The 23,342-nt window shown below is 37.6% G+C and overlaps 1 protein-coding gene across 1 annotated transcript in view; it reads right to left on the reverse strand.

Moving 5' to 3' along the window:
• col25a1 (collagen type XXV alpha 1 chain) overlaps nt 1–23,342 on the reverse strand; it is a 67,393-nt gene that overhangs the window by 31,189 nt on the left and 12,862 nt on the right. Inside the window, exons 3-5 of the mRNA XM_077742234.1 lie at nt 7,786–7,830; nt 6,058–6,065; nt 557–583 (exon numbers count right to left, since the gene is read on the reverse strand). Coding sequence (XP_077598360.1) covers nt 557–583; nt 6,058–6,065; nt 7,786–7,830 — 80 coding nt within the window. The remainder of the gene's footprint in view (nt 1–556; nt 584–6,057; nt 6,066–7,785; nt 7,831–23,342) is intronic.

Here is a 23,342-nt window from a genome sequence, read left to right on the forward strand (position 1 = left end):
AAGGTGCATTGTATTATAAGGCGCACTGTATTATAAGGCGCACTGTATTATAAGGCGCACTGTATTATAAGGCGCACTGTATTATAAGGCGCACTGTATTATAAGGCGCCCTGTCTATTTTGCAGAAAATGTAAGACATTTAAAAGCGCATTATAGTGGTGAAAATACGGTAATTGCTATTGACTTCCAGGTATGAAGCACTCACTACTTTACAGTCACCTCTAGAGCCAGCCATTGTTGATGTTTTGGATTTTTTTTAATAAAATCTTGTAGTGGGGGAGGAGCTATATGATGGAAGATTTTGTAAACTAAGATGGCATCTGCATATTTAACAGTATTGTTTCAGTTCACCCGTTTGTGTTTTTTTAAATATCCGACAGTGGTGGTTTTCAGTTTTTTCCATATATAAGGCGCACTGGATTATAAGTCGCACTGTCCATTTTGGAGAAAATTTAAGACTTTTAAGTGCGCCTTTTAGTCGTGAAAATACGGTATATGTGAAAATACAGTCATTTTTAATTTAAGATAAAAGCAGCGGTTGGATAAGTCAACGTACCTTTTCGCCCATTGGTCCTGGAGGACCCTGTGAAAGAGGAAAATATATAGATTAACAACAAATGATGATATTTCCTTACAAAAGGACTAAAGTACTGTATTTTCTCACATGTAAGCCGCATCCGCATATAAGCCCTACCCTTAAAAAGGCCACAGAGGGTCCTAGTCTTAGTTCCAACTGATCCAGTGCTGACATTTTAACCAATCAGGTGTCTTCAAAAATGACTAGTACCTAACTTTAATGAACCGATTATACTTACAAAAGGTATTTTCTTGTTGAGTTGGAATGAAAACCTGCTTTTTGAAGACCAGTTTGACACTTCGCCTTTACATTTTCATTCAAAACAATTCTAATTTATGCCTATATCAGATTCATACATCATTTTTTGAGTGAAAAATAGGGCTTATATGCGAGAAAATATGGTTACTTGCTAGTTTTAGTACACGGAGGGTTAGAAGGTCCACATTAGCCCGGATTTAGCCCGTCTTCTTCCCCCCCGCAATCCTCTAGTTGTTGGTTTGCTATCAACCCTCGCAGACTGGTTTTGTTGGGATTTTTTGTGCACATGCTTATTAATGTCGCGGAGCTGGTGGCGCCCGTAAAGACGAGGCCGTAAAAAAGCCTTCCACGGTGAGCTGATTGGATCCATGTGCCGGCAGAGTCCCTTGGCTGGGCGCCTCCAATAAGGATTGGAGTTTGATGGATGGCTTTTCTAGACCTGGCTTCGCTTACCGGGTCAGCGCGATGAAAAGGGCTATGAGCCAGATCTAGCCGGCTCCCGAGCGCCATCCCAATTCCTGATGTCTCCGCGTCTGGTCGGACGAAGCGGCCAAACCCGCAAAAAAAAAAACGATTTCACGACAACTGCGGTAACGTGTCCGTTTTAGTGCTTACCTCTGTTCCTGGCGTCTGATTTTTTTTGCGGAATGGTTTGATAATGTCCGAGCTAAGACTAGCTTAGGGGTGGGCAAAATTTTCTTCGGCTTGGGGGCCATATTGACTTTAAAAAATTTGAAAGATGGGCAAGGTCAGCACATGGTACGATACAAATAAAAAAGTGCATCCGTTAAGAGTACATATGAAATATAAAGGGAAAAAAGGACTAAAGTATTAATATACTCATCTTTAAAGTAGAAGGTATAAAGTACTAAGTAAAGGAATGTATTAAGAAATATTAAAATGTCATTTAAAAAAAGATAGAGGGGCTGTAAAACACAAAAAAACAAGTAAGAGTGGACAGAGCTAATGCCACTGGCTTCCGTGTGACGGCGCCATCTTGGGGAAAAAAATAAAATAAAATAAATAATAAAAAAGACAAATTAAAATGTGTTTTTTTTTTATAGTTTTTAATCAAATACTACAGTAGTTTTGTTTCAATTTCAACACAATTTAACCCTCCCAGATGCCGATTTAAAAGCTTATGTCTAAGGTAGCATAACATACAAAAGGGAACGTGCTAAATATGATATTCACTTCAAAAACAATCATCGCCAGGGTGGTCTTAATGGTCCCTAAACACCTGTTACTATAAATGCTCTGAGTCGAGTTGAAGCGCAAATAATGGGCAGGTAAGATTGTTACAATATTATTGTAAAAAGCCACTCAGCCGAGCAATTTGAAGTCACTCTAGCAGTACTCGACACAAAATGGTTGCCCGTCAATACCACTTTTCTTTTGTCTGACTGCGTAAAGTGGCGACTGCATGAAATTTTCAGTTACGGAAAGACTTGGAATTGTCAGAAGGTTCGATTCAGTTTAAAATCGATGCAAAAAGTGTACCGTTTTTGGTTTTTGGGTGGTCGATTAGTCAGCTGGTTGTTGTTGTTTCCTAACGCAAGATTTTCCTAAAATAGCGAATGGAATACTGCAATCCTACTTGAGCTATGAATTGAACATATTTAGGTATACACAATTCATGGCTAAATCCTGTTTACTATAACTCCTGAGTAGCAAGGAGTTTTGCTTTTTTTAATCATTGCACTGCCATCCCTCCCACTATAGTTACTGTATTTTGCCACATATACGCCGTATTTGTCGCTAAAAGAAAAGGATTAGATTAGATAACTGTATTCTATCCGTATTCGGGAAAGTCACAGTAGCAAGAGGGTGATAAATAAATGACCGAATCAATTCTACTCCCATGAATATGGAGGTGAAAATTGTGCTTATAAGAATAATACTACGAACACTGCTACTCCTACTACTAACACTACTACCACTACTAACACTACCACTAATCCTACTACCACTACTACTACTACCACCACTAACACTACCACTACCACTAACACTACTACCTCTACTACTAACACTACCACTAACACCACCACTAACATTACCACTAACACCACCACTAACACTACCACTAACACTACCACTAACACTACCACTACCACTACCACTACCACTACTACTACCACTAACACTACCACTACCACTACTACTACCACTAACACTACCACTACCACTACTACTACCACTACCACTACTACTACTACTACCACTACCACTACCACTACCACTACCACTACCACTACCACTACTACTACCACTACCACCACTAACACTACCACTACTACCTCTACTACTAACACTACCACTACTACTACCACTACTACCACTACCACTACTACTACTAACACTACTAACACTAACACTACTAACACTAACACTACTAACACTAACACTACTAACACTATCACTATTACTAACACTACTACTACAACTACTAATACCACTATTAATACTACTAATAATAATCATACATAGACCCTGTCGTCATCATCAACAACAAAATCTTCAGGAGGTCAAAAAAAAAAACCTAAAAACAGCAATTGATTGCTAAAAAAAACTGCAAGAATCTTTTTACACTGGCACTTTATCGGCATTCCTTCCCATAACATCTGTCAATTGAAAATAAATCCTCTACTTTGGACGCAAGTGTGGTGCGAAACCCCCTGCCAAATTTGCGCCATTTAAACTAAATTGTCAAAAAATTCCAGTCCATAAGAATCGTACCCTTACACGTCCATACTTTGCCCGGCATTTATCCCACAACTATTCTAAGCTTTCCAACCCCATGCTAGCTGTTAGCACCTGTTAGCAATCTTAAAGCTCCACCCACCTTCCCATCTACCTCTTGGCAAGAACTTCGTTCCCAGAGTATCAAAAACACACACTAGCAAATAAGTCTGGAATTGCGAGAAAGTTTTGAGAGAGAAAAACGTCCCATCTGGACAAGGCAAATGCCAATCTATTGTGGCTACGTTAAAGCAACAGTTTTGCATATAAAAGACTGCTATGGGCATCATTAAGCGGCCAAAATGGCTCCATGTTGGAAAGCACTCCAAGTCGTGCAGTTAAATCCAAACAAAGGGAATTTATACACCTCCATCTGTTCTAAGACATGTTTTTTTTAAAGTATTGGATACGCATATGAGTAATCAAGCAAAAACAGGCATAGGCTGGTGCTTTCTCGGTAGAATTGTCGGACAGAGAGGTTAGACCAGGATAGGAAAACCGCATTGGGAAACTGACTTGGAATTGCATCTGGTTCTTATATTCACAGTGTGTCACAATTAGCCGGTAAAAAAAAAAAACTGACAATACGGTATTGTACGAGCTGGAAGAATCCGCTGTGGAAATTCCGGTGATTTGTTGCGCTTTTACGTGCTAATGCAGGGGTGTTAAAATCGGGTTGGTGTTAATGTCAACTTGATTTCATGTGGGCTGGACCATTTTAGATATAATATTTAGATTTTCTTTTGTCTATAAATGGATTAAAAGAACTGGATTAAAAGACCTGAATATTCAGTTTTTTTTTATAGATCTAAAACAATGTTTATTTTAATTTTTTTATATATATTTTTAGATTTTACAAAATGATTTTTGAACTAAAAAAAACTGAAAAAATGGGTTAAAAATGACAATTATTGATTTAAAAGGGGAAAAAAATCAGGAAATTTAATATACATCTATAATCTTCATTTTAATTTGATCCTGAAACAGAACTGGATTAAAGGCCCTGAATATTCAGTTTTTTATAGATCTAAAACAATATTTATTTTGAAAAAATTATTAAAAAATGACAATTATTGATTTAAAAGGTGAAAAAAATCAGGAAATTTAATATACATCTATACTCTTCATTTGAATTTGATTCTGAAACAGAACTGGATTAAAAGTCCTAAATATTCTGTTTTTATAGATCTAAAACAATGTTTATTTTAGCTTTTATATATATATTTTTTATTTTCCAAAAGGATTTTTAACTGAAAACTGACAAAAATTGATTAAATGACATTGATTTTACTTGTCAGATCTCGAATCGGGGCAAGGGGGGCTGAGAGGCAAGACCACCTGGGCTCACTTAGTTCTCAGGACCCCGGGAGAGAGTGAGCGTCGGTCGGCAAGGGCTCCGCAGATTAACTTACGTTTTTTTTTCTTTTTAAACAGCTAAGTCAGCACATGCGAATTGCATTCAGTCAATCACACTTGGGTCTGGACGATAAATAACAGGCATGACGCACGCACACGCAATTCCCCCCCCTGAACTTGCATGCTTTTATATATTTTTATATATATATATTTATATGGTGCTCGGACGTTTGGTCGCTGGTCTTTTGGTCGCCTGTCAACTGGTGACAGAGAGTTTACTGTTAAAGCCATCTCTCAAAGTTATATTCATGAGAGAGAGTTTAATATCTAAGAGAGAGAGTTTAATATCTAAGAAAGAGAGTTTAATATCTGAGAGAGAGAAAGTTTAATGTCTAAGAGAGGGAGAGTTTAATATCCAAGTACTGTTTAATATCTAAGTACTGTTTAATATCTAAGCACAGTTTAATATCTAAGTACTGTTTAATATCTAAGTACTGTTTACTATCCAAGTATTGTTTAATATCTAGGTACTGTTTAATATTTAAGTACTGTTTGATATCTAAGTACTGTTTAATATCCAAATACTGTTTAATATCCAAGTACTGTTTAATATCCAAATACTGTTTAATATCCAAGTACTGTTTAATATCCAAGTACTGTTTAATATCCAAGTACTGTTTAATATCCAAGTACTGTTTAATATCCAAGTACTGTTTAAGATCCAAGTACCGTTTAATATCCAATTACTGTTTAATATCCAAGTACTGTTTAATATCTAACTACTATTTAATATCTAAGTACTATTTAATATCTAAGTATTGTTTAATATCTTAGTACTGTTTAATATTTAAGAGAGAGACAGTTTGATATCTAAGTATTGTTTAATATCTAAGTACTGTTTAATATCTAAGTACATTTGATCGGCGACCAAAAGGGACCAAAAGACCGGCGACCAAACGTCCAGGCGGCCAAACGTCAGGGCGACCTCATATTTTAGACGTTAAAAACCGGGTGGAGAAATTTTGAGAAAGAAACATGGGCTGTGTCTTTAAAACTGAATGCGGGTGTTTTTTTTTTTACCTTTGTGAGTTTTTCAATAGAAGATGCAAAGCAGGGATACTTACAGGCGGCCCTGGAGAAAAAACACACACAAAAATATAATTGTCAAATGGAAAGAATTATACACAGTGCGTGTTAAATACATTGGTTGTATAATATAGTTTCCAGGTGTTTACCAAGTTTACCACATATGTGATGCACAGCTGTCAAACTTAGCCTTATTAATGATTGCAATTCCCCTAATTAAATGATTAATAACATATGGAGCAATTTCCAGATTCTGTAGATGTCACTGTATGATGCTTACAGCTGTTTGGGTACATTGCTTGCTGACACGCTATATTTATATAGTAAAAATATGATTGATGTCATTCTTAAAGCATGGTAATATTAGCAATTGAAGGTTTTTGTCGGCTAGATGGGTAAAACTAAATCATTTTCAAAAAAAAGTTGTTATATGGGGTGTCAGACTCTAGATATAATATTTAGATTTTTTTAAAATTATAAATGGATTAAAAGAACTGGATTAAAAGCCCTGAATATTCCGTTTTTTATAAATCTAAAACAATGTTTATTTTAGATTTTTTTAAATCTATTTTCACATTTTACAAAATGATTTTTGTACCAAAAACAGTACTAAAAAAGTACAATTATTGACATAAAAAGGGTAGAATCACGAAATTTAATAAACATCTATACTCTTCATTTTAATATTATTTTAAAACAGAAACTCAGCACTCATGATTTCTTTCCCGGGCCACGAAAAAGATGTGGCAGGCCAAATCTAGCCCCCGGGCCGCCACTTTGACACATACGGTACAAATTTACGGTATAAAACGAGGAAAAAAACTTATAAATTGCCAAGTTATAATGACGAAACTAGCCATACTTTTACAACAACATATTAAAAGCAACCCCAACCTTAACACCGCCATGTTTTTTTTTTTTCACGAGGTAACACCTCCCCCTAATTAGCACACCTCCACCAGCAGCCCCTGAGGCGGTCTAACTTCCTGTTAAAAAAAACCTCCAGCAAAACTGAAAGGGAATTTTGTATTCTTCCGTCCTTGAAGCGTTATTCTTCACAGCCAAGAAACAAATGAAAATGGCTCTTCCAGCTGCTTCTACTGATGGCCCACGCCGGGTTTCCCTTTTATGGATCATTGGGTTACAACGGACCACTTAAGCTTATAATAAACATGCGCCATGCTGCTTATTTCCCACTGTGTGGAGTGGACGATTTCCAACTGGGAATGATGTCCAATCGTAGAAATAATGACACGCAAATGGTCATTAAATACACAGAAAATGGATGGAGGGGTTCGTATAACCATAATATTCCAAGTACATGTGGCTATAATTAAAAAAAAATCTAAATTTGACTCCCTTTGGTACGTTTACGGATATATAATTAAAAGCTATGCTTATAATTCAAACTCTGGCGTTTATCTTTAAGTCGACGTCCAATTTTTTTGAACTGGGAGGGTCGGCAGGGATTAAAACTTGGTCAAACAATACCCCTGAGCTTTGTTTTTAACTTCTACTTCCAGGTAAACTGGATTTTCATCTCAAAAGCAAGTTTTCTGGCATCCAATCAAAATCTAGCATCCGCATAGCAACCCACCCGGCAACAGCGAAACCACTAATTACCTATTTATGAAATTTTGTGGCCTTCCAAAGATATACACACAACTTTAACATGATTGTAAAATATGACACGGATTGCATATGTCCTCCAGAATCGTTATTTTACGGGTAACAGATTTGTTTTACGCAAATAAACCGGTACGTACCGGTTTCTCCGTTGCGGCCTCGTCTTCCTCGTTTCCCTGGAGGTCCTGCAAAAAAAAAAATGATGTCAAATCAGATCAAGCTTGGATATCTGGCATGAAATGATCCTATTTGCGTGCAGGATTTGTTATTCGAGTAGTAGTTTTTTTGCAGTTTTTTTTGGTTGAAAATAATGACTGAGTCAAGGGTACGGCTTATATGTGCATAAATTAAACTTGACATGCACGAAACTGAGAATAAAAAGCCAAAATGCAAGACAAAATGGCTGATATGGTCATTTATTTTAAAATAAAGAAAAGATAAACACAAAATAAAAAAAATATTTTGACGTCTATGAATGAAATTCAAGAAAAATCGGGCAGAAAACGTTTAAAAAACCTGCCATTTCTGATGCCATCATTGCACTCAAAGACTTGGTTTAAAAAACTAGACCACTTCCTGGTTGTACTGGTCACATGACCTCCCTTTTCAATTGTAAATCATACGAAAAAAATCATAAAATTCAACGTTTTTAAGTCACTTTTAAGGGTACGGCTTATATGTGAGAAATTATAGTATTTTACACAATGACAGGCTAATGTACTCCAAATCAAAAATCTCATTTAAATTCATATATTAGAGTCAATTATAGAAAATGAGTTAAATAAAAAAGCCCTCTTACTAATATAATATTACTACAATACATTGCATATTTTTAGCTGAATAAAAAACAGCAAAATCTGATAAAATCTCCGACAAATCAAAGACAACAAAGCTACAAAATGGATCATTTTCTCGAAGAATTTGTTTATCCACGGACTGTTGTTTCCCCCATTCGGCCATTTCCCCCAAAACACCCTCCACTGCCTGTAAAACAATTACACGCTTTGCTGATTTTTACGCGTATCCCAACGGGGGTACGATTCCCTCCCTGGCGACGAGAAGCGAGAGCATCCCTCCAAAACAAGACGACGTGAAATGGAACTGTCAAGATCACATGAGTGGAAGTCAATGGAAGTCAAGGAGAAAATGGTCGCCATCTGTTTTGGAATCCCATGAAAACAAACAGAAAATTTCCAGTCCACACAACCCAGAATGTCAAACACTTATTTATTTATTGATTAACTTATTTATTACCTATTTATTTATGTTTAAAATGTATTTTTCTGTGTCTGTATTCTCACCCTCTTGCTACAGTTGCAGTAAAATTTCCCAAATATGATTATGATATTAATAAATGTTCTAATCCAGGGGTGTCAGACTCGGGTTGGTTCTTGGGCCATTATTGATGTAATATTTAGATTTTTTTTTAAATAAATGGATTAAAGGAACTGGATTAAAAGCCCTGAATATTCTGTTTTTTATAGATTTAAAACAATGTTTATTTTAGCTTTTTTTCAAATATATTTTTAGATTTTACAAAATGATTTTTGAACTAAAAACACAGAAAAAATGGATTAAAAAAATGACAATTATTGATGCACTTTCCCGGACCCCACAAAATGATGCGGCGAGCCAAATTTGGCCCACGGGCCTCCACTTTGACACCTGTGCTCTAAGGCAATCTAACCCGAGCCCAAGTGAAACTGAATGCTTTTCCAAAGGGATAAAAAAAAACCCACACAGTGGCTTTCTTTCTTTGTGCCGAAGAGATTAAACCGAATCATTAGTATAATCCTCATATTTATCCAGGATGAATTGTGATGGCGCTTGAACTCGTTGGCCTTAATTGCTTTTTTTTTACGTAAAAGTGCTTTAAGTTTAAAGACGGACTGAGAGAAACGGCATCTGTCCTGGAAAGGCTTTACGTTCCATAAGGTCGTAAGTTCAAGGGGACGTTTATTTCTGTCAACGATGCGCTTAACCGGTGACCTCCAAGCAAGTATGAAGTTCCTGGAGACAAATTCCAGACCTTCAACTTAGTACTCCATTACACGTAGTACTACGAGTAGAGTACCGTATTTTCACGACTATAAGGCGCACTTAAAAGTCTTAAATGTTCTCCAAAATAGACAGTGCGCCTTATAATCCAGTGCGCCTTATATATGGAAAAAACAGAAAACCAAAAACCACCACTGTCGGATATTAAAAAAACACAAACGCCTGAACTGAAACATTGCTCTTAAATATGCAGATGCCATCTTAGTTTACAACATCTTCCATCATATAGCTCCTCCCCCACTGCAAGATTTTATACAAAAAAAATCCAAAACATCAACAATGGCTGGCTCTAGAGGTGACTGTAAAGTAGTGAGTGCTTCATATCTGGAAGTCAATAACAAATACCATATTTTCACGACTATAGGGTGCACTTAAAAGTCTTACATTTTCTCCAAAATAGACTGTGCGCCTTGTAATACAGTGCGCCTTATAATACAGTGCGCCTTATACATGAAAAATGTCATTCATTGAGGGGGCGCCTTATAATGCGGTGCACCTTATAGTCCTGAAAATACGGTACAGCTTGTTTCGGTCGTTTTCAGTACATTTTTTTTGCAGAAAAGAAGGTTCGGTAACACTTTTCCTAGTCTTTGATTACTGTCGATCAGTCTCCAGGCAACAGCAGCAAGCGCAGGCACGGCACTCCCGCTACAGACTCTGGTTTTCATGCCTGTGTATTTACCCGAAAAGACGGTATGGATTTATAGGACGGTGGGAGAAAAATGAGTCAGAAAATAGAGAAATGGCAACCCCAGTTGCTGACAAAGCAAATCAACCATTATACGTATATTGGAGAAAAGCATTTTGGGGGAAAAAACAGACCTTCTCTGGTAAGAAGACTTTTTTTGCCCAAGAAAAAAACCCAAAGACGAATAAAAAGTACTTCTAGGGCTCGTCAAATCTGATTGATGCTCGTGAGGTTTTTGCACCGGAACCCCCAAGTTTGCTATTTTTGGCAACAAGCGTTGAACAAAACTCGGAGTTCCTTACAAAACCAATCCGATGTTTGTCCAGAAAGTCTGACTCGATTATTTGTTGCGACTGTAACAATGCGTTAAGATTTTTTTTCAACATGGCGGTGTGATGGTAGAGCCCGGCTCGTTAACTACCAGCTGTTTCCAACAGTTTTTGAGCTTTTTGACAGATTAATCATGCCAGAATTCAGTTTTTAACCCATTACAGTCTGTAAAACTAGTGGTATTTTGCTTTTTTGATCAAAAAGTCTTAGTTTCCATGGGATTCATATGTTTTTCCTCCCGAGGGGGTTCGAACCACGTCCCCCTTTTAGAACGAGGCGGACCAATGACAGGACGCCAAGTCCGTGAGAACGTTGGTGCCGTTCAGGTTTGGGTAATAGTCGAAAAGTTTTGGTTGGCGTACGTAGGGTTCTCATCTTTCAGACTGGAATCGGAGTCTTGACAAAAAAGCATATCGCCTATTTAGTCTGGCGAGGGGGCGCCGTATCATCGTCCTCCAAGAGGTTTCCGGTGTCGTTTCAAAGACGCCGACATGCCGGCCAAAAATAGGAAGCACTCTCTGTTCCTTTGAGTTTTTGGTGAGAAGGACTAAGTAAGATTTACCTGTGCTCACTCACTTTTGAGCGCACGCAGTGTCGGTGATGTGATGTAATAAGATTGGGTTTTGCACCCCTATAAGACCTCAATAAGGACGTATATTCTGTTGTTGACATGTTGAAATGCTAAGAGGGGAGGAGCTGAGGGCTAGTTGAATCAACCCTGTTTGCTAGCGATTAGCAGAAGTTAGATTAGATCATATGTGTCAAAGTGGCGGCCCGGGGGCCAAATCTGGCCCGCCATATCCTTTTGTGTGACCCGGCAAAGTCAATCATGAGTACTGACTTTTTGTTTAAGGATCAAATTAAAATGAAGAGTATAGATGTATATTACATTTCCTGATTTTCCTCCTTTTAAATTAATAATTGTCATTTTTTAATCATTTTTTCTGTGTTTTTAGTTCAAAAATCATTTTGTAAAATCTAAAAATATATTTTAAAAAAAGCTAAAATAAACATTGTTTTAAATCTATAAAAACGGAATATTCAGGGTTTTTTATTTAGTTCTTTTAATCCACTTATTAAAAAAATAATCTAAATATTATATCTAAAATAAATTATTCTGTTTTAGGATCAAATTAAAATATAGATGCATATTAAATTTCCTGATTTTCCTCCTTTTAAATTAATAATTGCCATTTTTAATCATTTTTTTAGTTCAAAAATCATTTATTAAAATCTAAAAATATATTTTAAAAAAGCTAAAATAAACATTGTTTTAAATCTATAAAAAACTGAATATTCAGGGCTTTTAATCCAGTTCTTTTAATCCATTTATTAAAAAAATAATCTAAATATTATATCTAAAATAGAGCCATTTCATCACCTGGCGAGATCAACTTGACGACATCGCTATGGAAATCTTCGGAATGAATAACACGCGCACGCCATTTCGATGTTACTCTTGGATAATCGTGTCAGAAAATAAAAAAAACGAATAATAGGTTTAACTTGGCGGAAGATTTCAATGAAGGTTTTCCTTTTGATTGTTAGATCTCGAACTCGAGTCCAATTACAAACACACCAGGCGAAATCATGTTATTACAGAAGGGTCATCTGGCGCCAAGTCAATACACAAAAGTTTTGGGACGCTAATCCTACCAAATACAACAACTCTATTACAATTTTAACATTACTCCTTTAAATAGACTTTTTGCTTCAGTGAGTACACCTTTAAAAACATCAGCTTGAATATTAAAGCCCGTGTTGACATAGGTTTAAAGCTCGTGGACGGAATACCACGCCATGGCGACATGGTATCATGTAAGCACGAGTCTGCCTTGATGAAATTTCTCCACAAACCCGACAGCCAATGGGATGAGACTTTGGACGTGTTTAAGACTTGCATGGCTATTGGATGTCACGGCGATATCACGTGGGAGCCAACACCTGTGGGGTGCCGTGGCTGCTGGACGACCTCCACTACCGCGGCGGCGTGCGTTAGCGCGATTAAGGGGACGCCAAAGTCGTAAATTGTGGGGACTGTTCAACTGCTTAAGGACGATTTTGTGGAATTTTGAAAGAAATAGCGCTTTTTTTAGTGCTGTTAGAAGTCTTGTTAGTATTTCAATGACTGTATTTTTTTGCATATAAGTTGGATTTGGCACTCACAAGAAATGATGACTGAATCAAGGGCTTATACGAGAGAAATTGTCAATTTCAACGGTTTTAGGGTCATTTAAGGGTACGGCTTATACTAAGGGTGTCAAAATTGGGTTGGTTCGCAGGCTGGCTTTAACGTCAAATTGATTAAACATGGGTTGGACCATTTTAGATATAATATTTAGATTTTTTCTTTTATAAATGGATTAAAAGAACTGGATTAAAAGCCCTGAATATTCTGTTTTTTATAGATTTAAAACAATGTTTATTTCAGCTTTTTTTAAATATATTTTTAGATTTTACAAAATATTTTTAAACTCAAAAACACAGAAAAAATGGATTAAAAAAATGACAATTATTGATTTAAAAATGGGAAAATTAGGAAATATAATATACATCTATACTCTTCATTTTAATTTGATCCTAAAAGAGAAAATAAGCACTCATGATTGACTTCCCCGGGCCACACAAAATGATGCAGCAGGCCAGATTTAGCCCTCGGGCCACCACTTTCCCACCTGTGTCTTACACTAAGCAATCAAGGTAGACTCTCACAACTCTTAACTCACTTATGGGTAGCTGAAAACTCCTCCCAACCGAGTCAAATCAACGAAATAAAGCCTTCCCAAACACGAGGGAGCTTATTATAAGATAATCCTTGCAAAGATGTGCAGTGCTGATCCAAAAAACACACAAAAAAACACATAGAAGTGCAATCCGAGTCTCAAAAATAGCATGACCGAGGAAGCCACACGTTCCAGTAAATGAAGAACATTGCTATTTTCCTAACTTCTATCCTTGTTTCCCTTAATAGTTTTTTTCTCCAGTTTTTTTAGTCATAACTCGGTCCAAAATCAAGATTAGTTGCAAGAAAATTCACTCTCTGATAAGAATTAACAATTATAGGTGGGACGGTATGGCTCTGCTTCCGAAAGTTTTTTCCTGATGTGTCAATCAAACTGACCAGGTCAAAAAATGGACCTAAAGGGGGGTTGGTCCTCTTGGAATCAGTTCTAATCCAGTTTGTAGCGTCATCTGGAGACTCTGGACCGCCTCTTTGTCCTAATTAACAATTATAGGTGGGACGGTATGGCTCTGCTTCCGAAAGTTTTTCCTGATGTGTCAATCAAACTGACCAGGTCAAAAAATGGACCTAAAGGGGGGTTGGTCCTCTTGGAATCAGTTCTAATCCAGTTTGTAGCGTCATCTGGAGACTCTGGACCGCCTCTTTGTCCTAATTAACAAACATAGGTGGGACGGTATGGCTCTGCTTCCGAAAGGTTTTTCCTGATGTGTCAATCAAACTGACCAGGTCAAAAAACAGCCTAAATCCAGTTAGTAGCATCAGCTGGAAACTTTGGACCGCCTCTTAGTCCACAAACACCTTGTCCTGATTATGGACTGAGTCCCAAAAGGACATTTCCGAAAGACAAATTCAAACAAGCTAACAAACTCAGCCTGGGAAACGGTAGCTACGCTAGTTAGAAAAAAACTGCTTGTTTCCCAGTGTTGCATATAAACTGACATGTCATTTTTGGGGGGGTGTGGCCTCACCCAGCGGGAAAATATGAATGCGTCCCTGAGAAATTTGCAGACGTTTCCAATTTAGCCGGACAATCATCTCCTCTGACGTGGCCTTCCGAATAAAAGCCACCAACCAGCTTGCTTCATTTAATCAAGATTTTCTGCTTGAATCAATTGATTAATAAAGTGTTCAGCGCCATCTTTTTTGGAAAGATAACCACAACATTTAAGCTAATACTAAACTGGTGGTAGAAAATCTAATTTTTGGGGGATTTTCCGACCCTTTCAAATTCACCTACCCCACATTTTTTGACAGTCAAAAAACTTGACATCCCCGACTTTGTTCAAACCTCAACTTTTGGAACAAATTAGAACATGAAATGGCGTCACTTGCTCCGAATCTGATGCGGTTTCGACTTCCTGCCGATGTAACGGCCTCGAATCTTCCTAATTTTTCTCTCACGAAGACTTCTTCGAGAACAAAAGCCTTCATGGCATCCATGCGTGTCAATTTTCAGCACGACTTTGCTTCACCGAACACCAAAGTCTGGTTTCAAAACCCCACCAAAAATGACGACATTGAAAAATGCTCAAAATCAACAACTATCCAAGTGCCTTATAAGGGCAAAGAGCATCATAAAAGACAATAGGCATCCCAGCTTCCACCACTTCAACCTGCAGCCCTCTAGAAGGCGCTACAGAGCCATAACAGCCAAGATAAACAGACTCAATAACAGTTTTTTCCCCAATTCCTGTCACCATACTTAATTTCTGCACCCAGAATCTAATCAAGACTTATTACTACTACTTATTTATTATGTTGACATTTATTTATCTATTACTATTCAATTTTCAAGTACCGTAATTGCACGACTATAAGGCGCACCGCATTATAAGGCGCACCCTCAATGAATGTCATTTTTTCCATATATAAGGCGCACTCTATTATAAGGTGCACTGTTTTATAAGGGGCACTGTATCATAAGGCGCACTGTATTATAAGTCGCACTGTATTAAAAGGCGCACTGTATTATAAGGCGCACTGTCTATTTTGGAGAAAATGTAAGACTTTTAAGTGCGCCTTACAGTCGTGAAAATACCGTAATTGCTATTGACTTCCAGGTATGAAGTACTCACTACTTTACAGTCACCTCTAGAGCCAGCCATTGTTGATGTTTTGGAGTTTTTTTGTATAAAATCTTGCAGTGGGGGAGGAGCTATATGATGGAAGATGTTGTAAACTAAGATGGCATCTGCATATTTAACAGTATTGTTTCAATTCAGGTGTTTTTGTTCTTTTTAATATCCGACAGGGGTGGTTTTTGGTTTTCAGTTTTTTCCATATAGAAGGCGCACTGGATTATAAGGCGCACTGTCTATTTTGGAGAAAATCTAAGACCTTTAATTGCGCATTATAGTCGTGAAAATACGGTACCTTCATTTTATCAGTAATCACACAAACAAATACAATTCCACTGACTTAAAAATATGGAACATTTACCTAGTGGCTATCATTCCAAAAACGTGGTTCATTTTCAGGATAAGCTAAATCAAGGTTTGTTGGCTACAGGAGTTGACAGTTTTCAAGTCCTAATAAAAGTGAAATGTTCTCCATGTTTATTGTGGAATCCCAACTTTCTTCCCACCCTTTAAGTCGTCCATTTTGTGCCAAAAAGAAGCCCTGCCACGGAAGACCATTTCCATGCCAGCAATTCCACTACAATGGAGTAACCTTTGACGACACGGGCTTTTTCCTGTGACATCTTGAAGCAAGCTTGTAAGTCAGCATGATTACGATTGGCCAATGACTTGGCTCAAAACGCAACATTATTTTCCAGTGGGTTGAATTATGAGTCAAAAGAATTTTCACGACTTGCGCTCTAATGCAAAAATTGTCGGCACACAATGAAGACTCTACACAAATAACGTTTAATCAGCCTTGAGCTTTCACCAGTCTTATAGTCAATTATTATCTGATGCAATTGTTGCCATATTGTCACGTCGCAATGCACACTTTAAAATACTGTCAATGTATTTTCCAGAATACGGTATTTACACATAAGTAAATAGGTAATAAGTAAGTAAATAAATGAATAGGCATGTTGCTGAAACATCTGCATATACTGCCTATACTGCCTATACTGCCTATACTGCCTATACTGCCTATACTGCCTATACTGCCTATACTGCCTATACTGCCTATACTGCCTATACTGCCTATACTGCCTATACTGCCTATACTGCCTATACTGCCTATACTGCCTATACTGCCTATACTGCATCTACTGCATCTACTGCATCTACTGCATCTACTGCATCTACTGCATCTACTGCATCTACTGCATCTACTGCATCTACTGCATCTACTGCATCTACTGCATCTACTGCATCTACTACATCTACTACATCTACTACATATACTACATATACTACATATACTACATATACTACATATACTACATATACTACATATACTACATATACTACATATACTACATATACTACATATACTACATATACTACATATACTACATATACTACATATACTACATATACTACATATACTACATATACATATACGAATACATATACATATTTTTTCGGACAATATAGGCTTAAAAAACTGCATAAAAAGCTGATACGCAAAACTACAGCAACTGTCAGCATCTGGACTACTTCAAGACTCTCTGAAGGCCCCGTAACTCGTTTAAGCGGCGACCAGTCGGCCTGTATAAAAACCCGCCGAGACAGGTGCTTCCGAATGCCAGAGGCGGCGAGGTGCGATACCTCGAACCCCCCAAAAAAAGCCACGGCCTGTTTTGAATTCGGTGGCTACTGAAGGATCTGGCAGGCGCTGACAGCTGCATGTAAGCAAACGGGGGACCTTGACTTGGGTTCAAAACTCTCCTGAGGCCTGTGGGGGTCTTGGTATCAGTGAAAAAACCAGCACATCCACAAAAAACTGTTCTTCAAGCTAGTTAAAAACAAAATTCTCAGAGAAGAAAGCCTTCTATGCAAACCAAAACCTTTAAAAATTAACGAGTTCCATCCTCCGGACCCTACTTCGATATTCCAGCTTGATCCAAAAAGTTAAGACCACATTATCAAAGATAGGAAGTCCAATTTCTCAGCGTTCCAATTCTCTGCGGGTAATTGCCGTGGTTTGTCTTCTACTTTCAAAAGATAAGGTTTTCTCGCAAAAAAAGGCAATAACGAGGAAAATCAACCATCATGGCAGGATGGAATTTGTTATTTTTATTGAGTCGCCACTCATGCAATGGAGCGAATTAAAGAATAATTTTTATTGTGTTCCTGTATGTAATCTTCTAGATAAAGGGTGTTATATACCAAAAAAAAATCCAAAACATTAACAATGGCTGGCTCTAGATGTGACTGTGAAGTAGTGAGTACTTCATACCTGGAAGTAAATAGCAATTACCGTATTTTCACCACTATAAGGCGCACTTAAAAGTCTTAAATTTTCTCCAAAATAGACAGTGCGCCTTATAATACAGTGCGCCTTATAGTACAGTGCGCCTTATATATGGAAAAATGTCATTCATTGAGGGTGCGCCTTATAATGCGGTGCGCCTTATAGTCGTGAAAATACGGTATATGCAAAAACTGGGGATTATTAACATAATAAGCATACAAATGAAGTTAGCACGACTACACAGTTTCATACATGACACAAGAGACTTATCTTTTCCTGTTCGTCGTTTTTCTGTAGCTTTTGCAAGTTGAAAAAGAAATTGCTGCGTAGTGAAAAAAAACGGGGCCAAATATTCTGCAAGTAAGCAGCACCAAAGAAATGGAAGGCAAGTGAGCGTCACCCTTTTTAAATCAAACTACTGATGCATATAACAAGATAGGAACTGAGTAATGGTGGCATGTCGAGAAATCACGACTCGAAAGGCATGAATTTAAAAAGCTAAGAAAGTGCAGGGTATGCAAACTTTAAAAAAAAATAACGAAATAAAAACACTGGCTGGCAAAGTAATGGACAAAAAAAAGCAGAACTCCAAATAAGTTAACTTGAGTGATGAGAAATGTCAAATATGCAGATCACTTTGCACTGAAACACTCTCAGGCTTCCACGATTGGACGCGGGACAAACTAATAGTCCCAATTTGCGGCTACAGCGCCCCCGCCAAAGATGAGAGAAGCGAAAAAGGGAGAATTCCAGTCAGCTGTCATAGATCCACCCCAAAAAAATAGACTGGTAGAAACTTTTAGTGCAACATAAGCCGCCAAAAAGAGCGTCTAGAAATCGACCAATCGATCAATACTTGGACCTTGACAGTCCAGGGACATTCCAGATGTCCTACGCCATGCGTAAAAACGTTGGCATGATGGCGTGCGTGTCGAGTGGCTCTTGGCGTGGCAAATAAAAATGAAATTCTATCCTATAATCATTAAACATGGATGTCATTGCTTGGTTTTACAACCCGAAAACCAATTAGGGACCAGAAATGGAGATGGTGGGGGGAGTAGGAACCCCCAGAAAAATGCTACAAAGAAAAGACACTGGTGGAAAAAAACTGGGTTAAAAATACTTAGTGTTATAGGCGACTAGAAGTAAACAAACCAAAAGGAAGACACGGTACTATCAGTATGTATCAGGCCTTTAAACTTGTGGTAGCACAATAGACAGTCCATTCTGTGTAATAACTTTGGAGTGAGGAGGGGTACTAAGAAATTATTATTATTATTAAGTAAACTAACCAAAAGGAGAACACACGATTCTATTTTTTGATAGAGATAGAGGTGTAGGTATTGAGGTATAGGTGTAGGTATAGAGGTATAGGTATAGGTGTAGGTATAGGTGTAGGTATAGGTGTAGGTATAGAGGTGTAGGTATAGAGGTATAGGTATAGAGGTATAGGTATAGAGGTATAGGTATAGAGGTATAGGTATAGGTGTAGATATAGAGGTATAGGTATAAGTGGAGGTATAGAGGTATAGGTATAAGTGGAGGTATAGAGGTATAGGTGTAGGTATAGAGGTATAGGTATAGAGGTATAGGTATAGGTATAGAGGTATAGGTATAGGTATAGGTATAGAGGTATAGGTATAGGTATAGGTATAGAGGTATAGGTATAGGTATAGAGGTATAGGTATAGAGGTATAGGTATAGAGGTATAGGTATAGAGGTATAGGTATAGAGGTATAGGTATAGAGGTATAGGTATAGAGGTATAGGTATAGAGGTATAGGTATAGAGGTATAGGTATAGAGGTATAGGTATAGAGGTATAGGTATAGAGGTATAGGTATAGAGGTATAGGTATAGAGGTATAGGTATAGAGGTATAGGTATAGAGGTATAGGTATAGAGGTATAGGTATAGAGGTATAGGTATAGAGGTATAGGTATAGAGGTATAGGTATAGAGGTATAGGTATAGAGGTATAGGTATAGAGGTATAGGTATAGAGGTATAGGTATAGAGGTATAGGTGTAGGTTTAGAGGTATAGGTGTAGGTATAGAGGTATAGGTATAGAGGTATAGGTATAGAGGTATAGGTGTAGGTTTAGAGGTATAGGTGTAGGTATAGAGGTATAGGTATAGAGGTATAGGTATAGAGGTATAGGTATAGAGGTATAGGTGTAGGTTTAGAGGTATAGGTGTAGGTATAGAGGTATAGGTATAGAGGTATAGGTATAGAGGTATAGGTGTAGGTTTAGAGGTATAGGTGTAGGTATAGAGGTATAGGTATAGAGGTATAGGTATAGAGGTATAGGTATAGAGGTATAGGTGTAGGTTTAGAGGTATAGGTGTAGGTATAGAGGTATAGGTGTAGGTATAGAGGTATAGGTATAGAGGTATAGGTATAGAGGTATAGGTGTAGGTTTAGAGGTATAGGTGTAGGTATAGAGGTATAGGTGTAGGTATAGAGGTATAGGTGTAGCGGTATAGGTATATAGGTATAAGTATAGATATAGATATATGGATATATGGGTATATGGGTGTAATTGTATATTATGTTTTGTTGTATTGATGATGATGATGGGTTACATTACATTACAGTCATTACAGTAAAAGTTGATTTGAGGACAACAACTAATCACTGATGTGATTATTTCTCCCTGTGTTGAAAATGTAGGGTGCAACATCAACGCATCAAGATCAGAACAAAACCCACCTCTAACACCACCAAAGCCAATTGAATAGTCAGCTAACAGGACAAACGCATCCCCTGATTGGTTCTTGAGTGATTGCGAACTTTGTTTTGGCTTCAGGGACCTTTAAGACCACACAGCTGAGAAGTCTAAAGGCCGGTTTTAGCCAAGGATTTGCTAGCAAGGGGGCTATAAACATTCCTGCCAACTTGGAATAGGACTAAAATGAACAGCTTCATTGGCATAAAATCCCAATGGGGTCCTAGCAGATGGTGCCTGAAGACCTACAAGGGGCGGGGCTTCTGGGCTAATTGTGCTTACCGGATACGGTAAGCGTGTCCGGCGAAGATATGCGATACAAAGTTGAGCCGTGAACTTTTGTGGGCGATCCGGCGAGACAACGAAATGAATGCAGACCTTAATCTCTGTAGGGTCTTACCGGTTGTACTTTGGTTGTTAACAGTTGCCCAGCTGGTGCCTGACTGAAAAGGCAACAATGCGCCATTGCATGGAATGCGGACTAAGAGAGATTGGATTTCGACCAAGTCGCGTCGCGGGTTGATGAAAAGTGCTAAACTGGTCCCCTGGGTAGAAGATGATGGCGCCATTTTTGTTGTAGTTAACCTAGCTCACAGGTGTCGAAGCTTTCTGTTTTAGGATCCAATTAAAATGGAATATAGATGTATAATCACATTTCCTGATTTTCTGCCTTTTAAATCAGTAATTGTCATTTTTAATCTATTTTTTCTGTGTTTTTTAGTTAAAAAATCATTTTGTAAAATCTAAAAATATATTTAAGAAAGCCTACTTTATTTTATAGTAGTAATAGTTTATAATAGTATAGATGTATGTTATATTTCCTTATTTTTAACCCTTTTAAATCTATAATTGTGTTTTTAGATCAAAAATCATTTTGCAAAACCAAAAAATATATTAAAAAAGCTAAACTAAACATTGTTTTAGATCTATAAAAAAACTGAATATTCAGGGGTTTTAATCCAGTTCTGTTTTAGGATCAAATTAAAATGAAAAGTATAGATGTATATTAAATCTCCTGATTTTCCCCCTTTTAAATGAATAATTGTTATTTTTGAATCAATTTTTTCTGTGTTTTTAGTTCAAAAATCATTTTGTAAAATCTACAAATATATTTAAAAAAACCTAAAATAAAAATTCTTTTAGATCTATAAAAAACTGAATATTCAGGGCTTTTAATCCACTTCTTTTAATCCATTTATAAAAAATAAAATCTAAATATGTCTGACACTCTTTGAATCTTGTCGCTAGAGACCATGAGTGGGATTTTAGCACGGGGAGGGGTAAAAAAAAAAAAAAAAAAATCTGGGAAAGCCACTCAAGCATGTCGGTTAGAAAGCTTTCTCTCTCATTTCGGATCGGGAAAAGATGACGAGAACGACTAGCGGGTATGCCTGCGGTTTGGGTTTCCTCCCACGAAAACCTCACCGAGTGACCATGAAGCATTTCATATATTGCGAAAAAATGGCGTCAAGATTGAGCCAATCAAATGACAGTAAAAGAACAGATATTCATCCCAAAGGCTCGGTATTAATACAGAAATAATTACCATAATTTCACGCATATGGACTGCCTTTACGTATAAGCCACACCCTTAAAATAGTTTAATTTACCATTACACTTGTATAAGACGCCCCTGATTTACAGTTTTCATCTCCATATTCATGGTTTTAATTGGGACCCTTGTTACCTACACATGGACAAATTCAAAAAGGGAAGTCAGGTGAGCAGTACAACCAGGAAAAGTGTCCATATTGGTCCAGTTTGTCATCCCTAGGTAAGATGGAGGCGCCTTGAGTGAACAATGGCATGAACAAGTGATTTTTTTCACATTTTATGCAAAATAAAGCTGATTTTTTTCTTGAATTACATTCATAGACGTCAAAATACATTTTTTAAAGGATTTTAGCGGTCTAATTTTTGAAAATAAACGACCCTATTGCATCCTTTCGTGTATCTCAAGTCTAATTTATGCCCATATAAGCCGTACCCTTGTTCCAGTCCTTAATTCAGTCCCCAATTCGGCTTATATGCGAGAATTATTAATGAGCAAGCAAAAACAACATTCCGCTTCTACAAATTTTTGGACGACTGTCCCTTTTTTAATCAACCCCGCCGACAAAGCCCCTTTTCTAGTCAGGAACGTCTGCATGACTGCCTAATGGTAAAAACGGGAATTGCTACTAATGAGCCCCCCAGAAACTAAACAAGGGGGTGAGGGGGGGGGTCATGACCACCATTTTCCTGCTGAACCTTTGCCTTACATTCGACCTGGAAAATAACCAAAGTTCAGTAGGTTATCCTGTCCAAAAACTTGGTAAAAACTTCATTCTAATGATGCATCTCATAAATTTATAAACCCGCCGGGCATCTGCATATTAGCAGGCTAGCTTTTCAATGTAAATAATCCATGAGAAGGCTTCTTAAGGCTTGGAAATAATCTTTAAAGTGCATTTTTTACTTCCTTCATTCTGGTAAATCAGAAAAAAATAACAGCTACATTGATTTCTAAAGCCAAATTCTTATGTCTTTAAATCTGTCAGCCTGCAAACAAGCTCGGGGGGTAGTGGGGGTGTCGTTCCCCATCCACGCCGCCGTCTCATGACCCGCTCTTTCACCCCCGTCCTTCGTCATCTCCAAAATAGCCGACACCTGACGCGACAACTGGGATTCGGGTGGTTGCGGTCCTTGGACTCAGAATGGCAGGGTCTCGTTTCAAAGCCCCGCCATCCTGGGGGCTATTTGAGTGTGATGACCTTTGACCTCTAGCTTCCGCACCCTGATCA

This window comes from Stigmatopora nigra, chromosome 20 (assembly GCF_051989575.1).
Source record: "Stigmatopora nigra isolate UIUO_SnigA chromosome 20, RoL_Snig_1.1, whole genome shotgun sequence".
In the NCBI taxonomy this organism is placed as follows: domain Eukaryota; kingdom Metazoa; phylum Chordata; class Actinopteri; order Syngnathiformes; family Syngnathidae; genus Stigmatopora; species Stigmatopora nigra.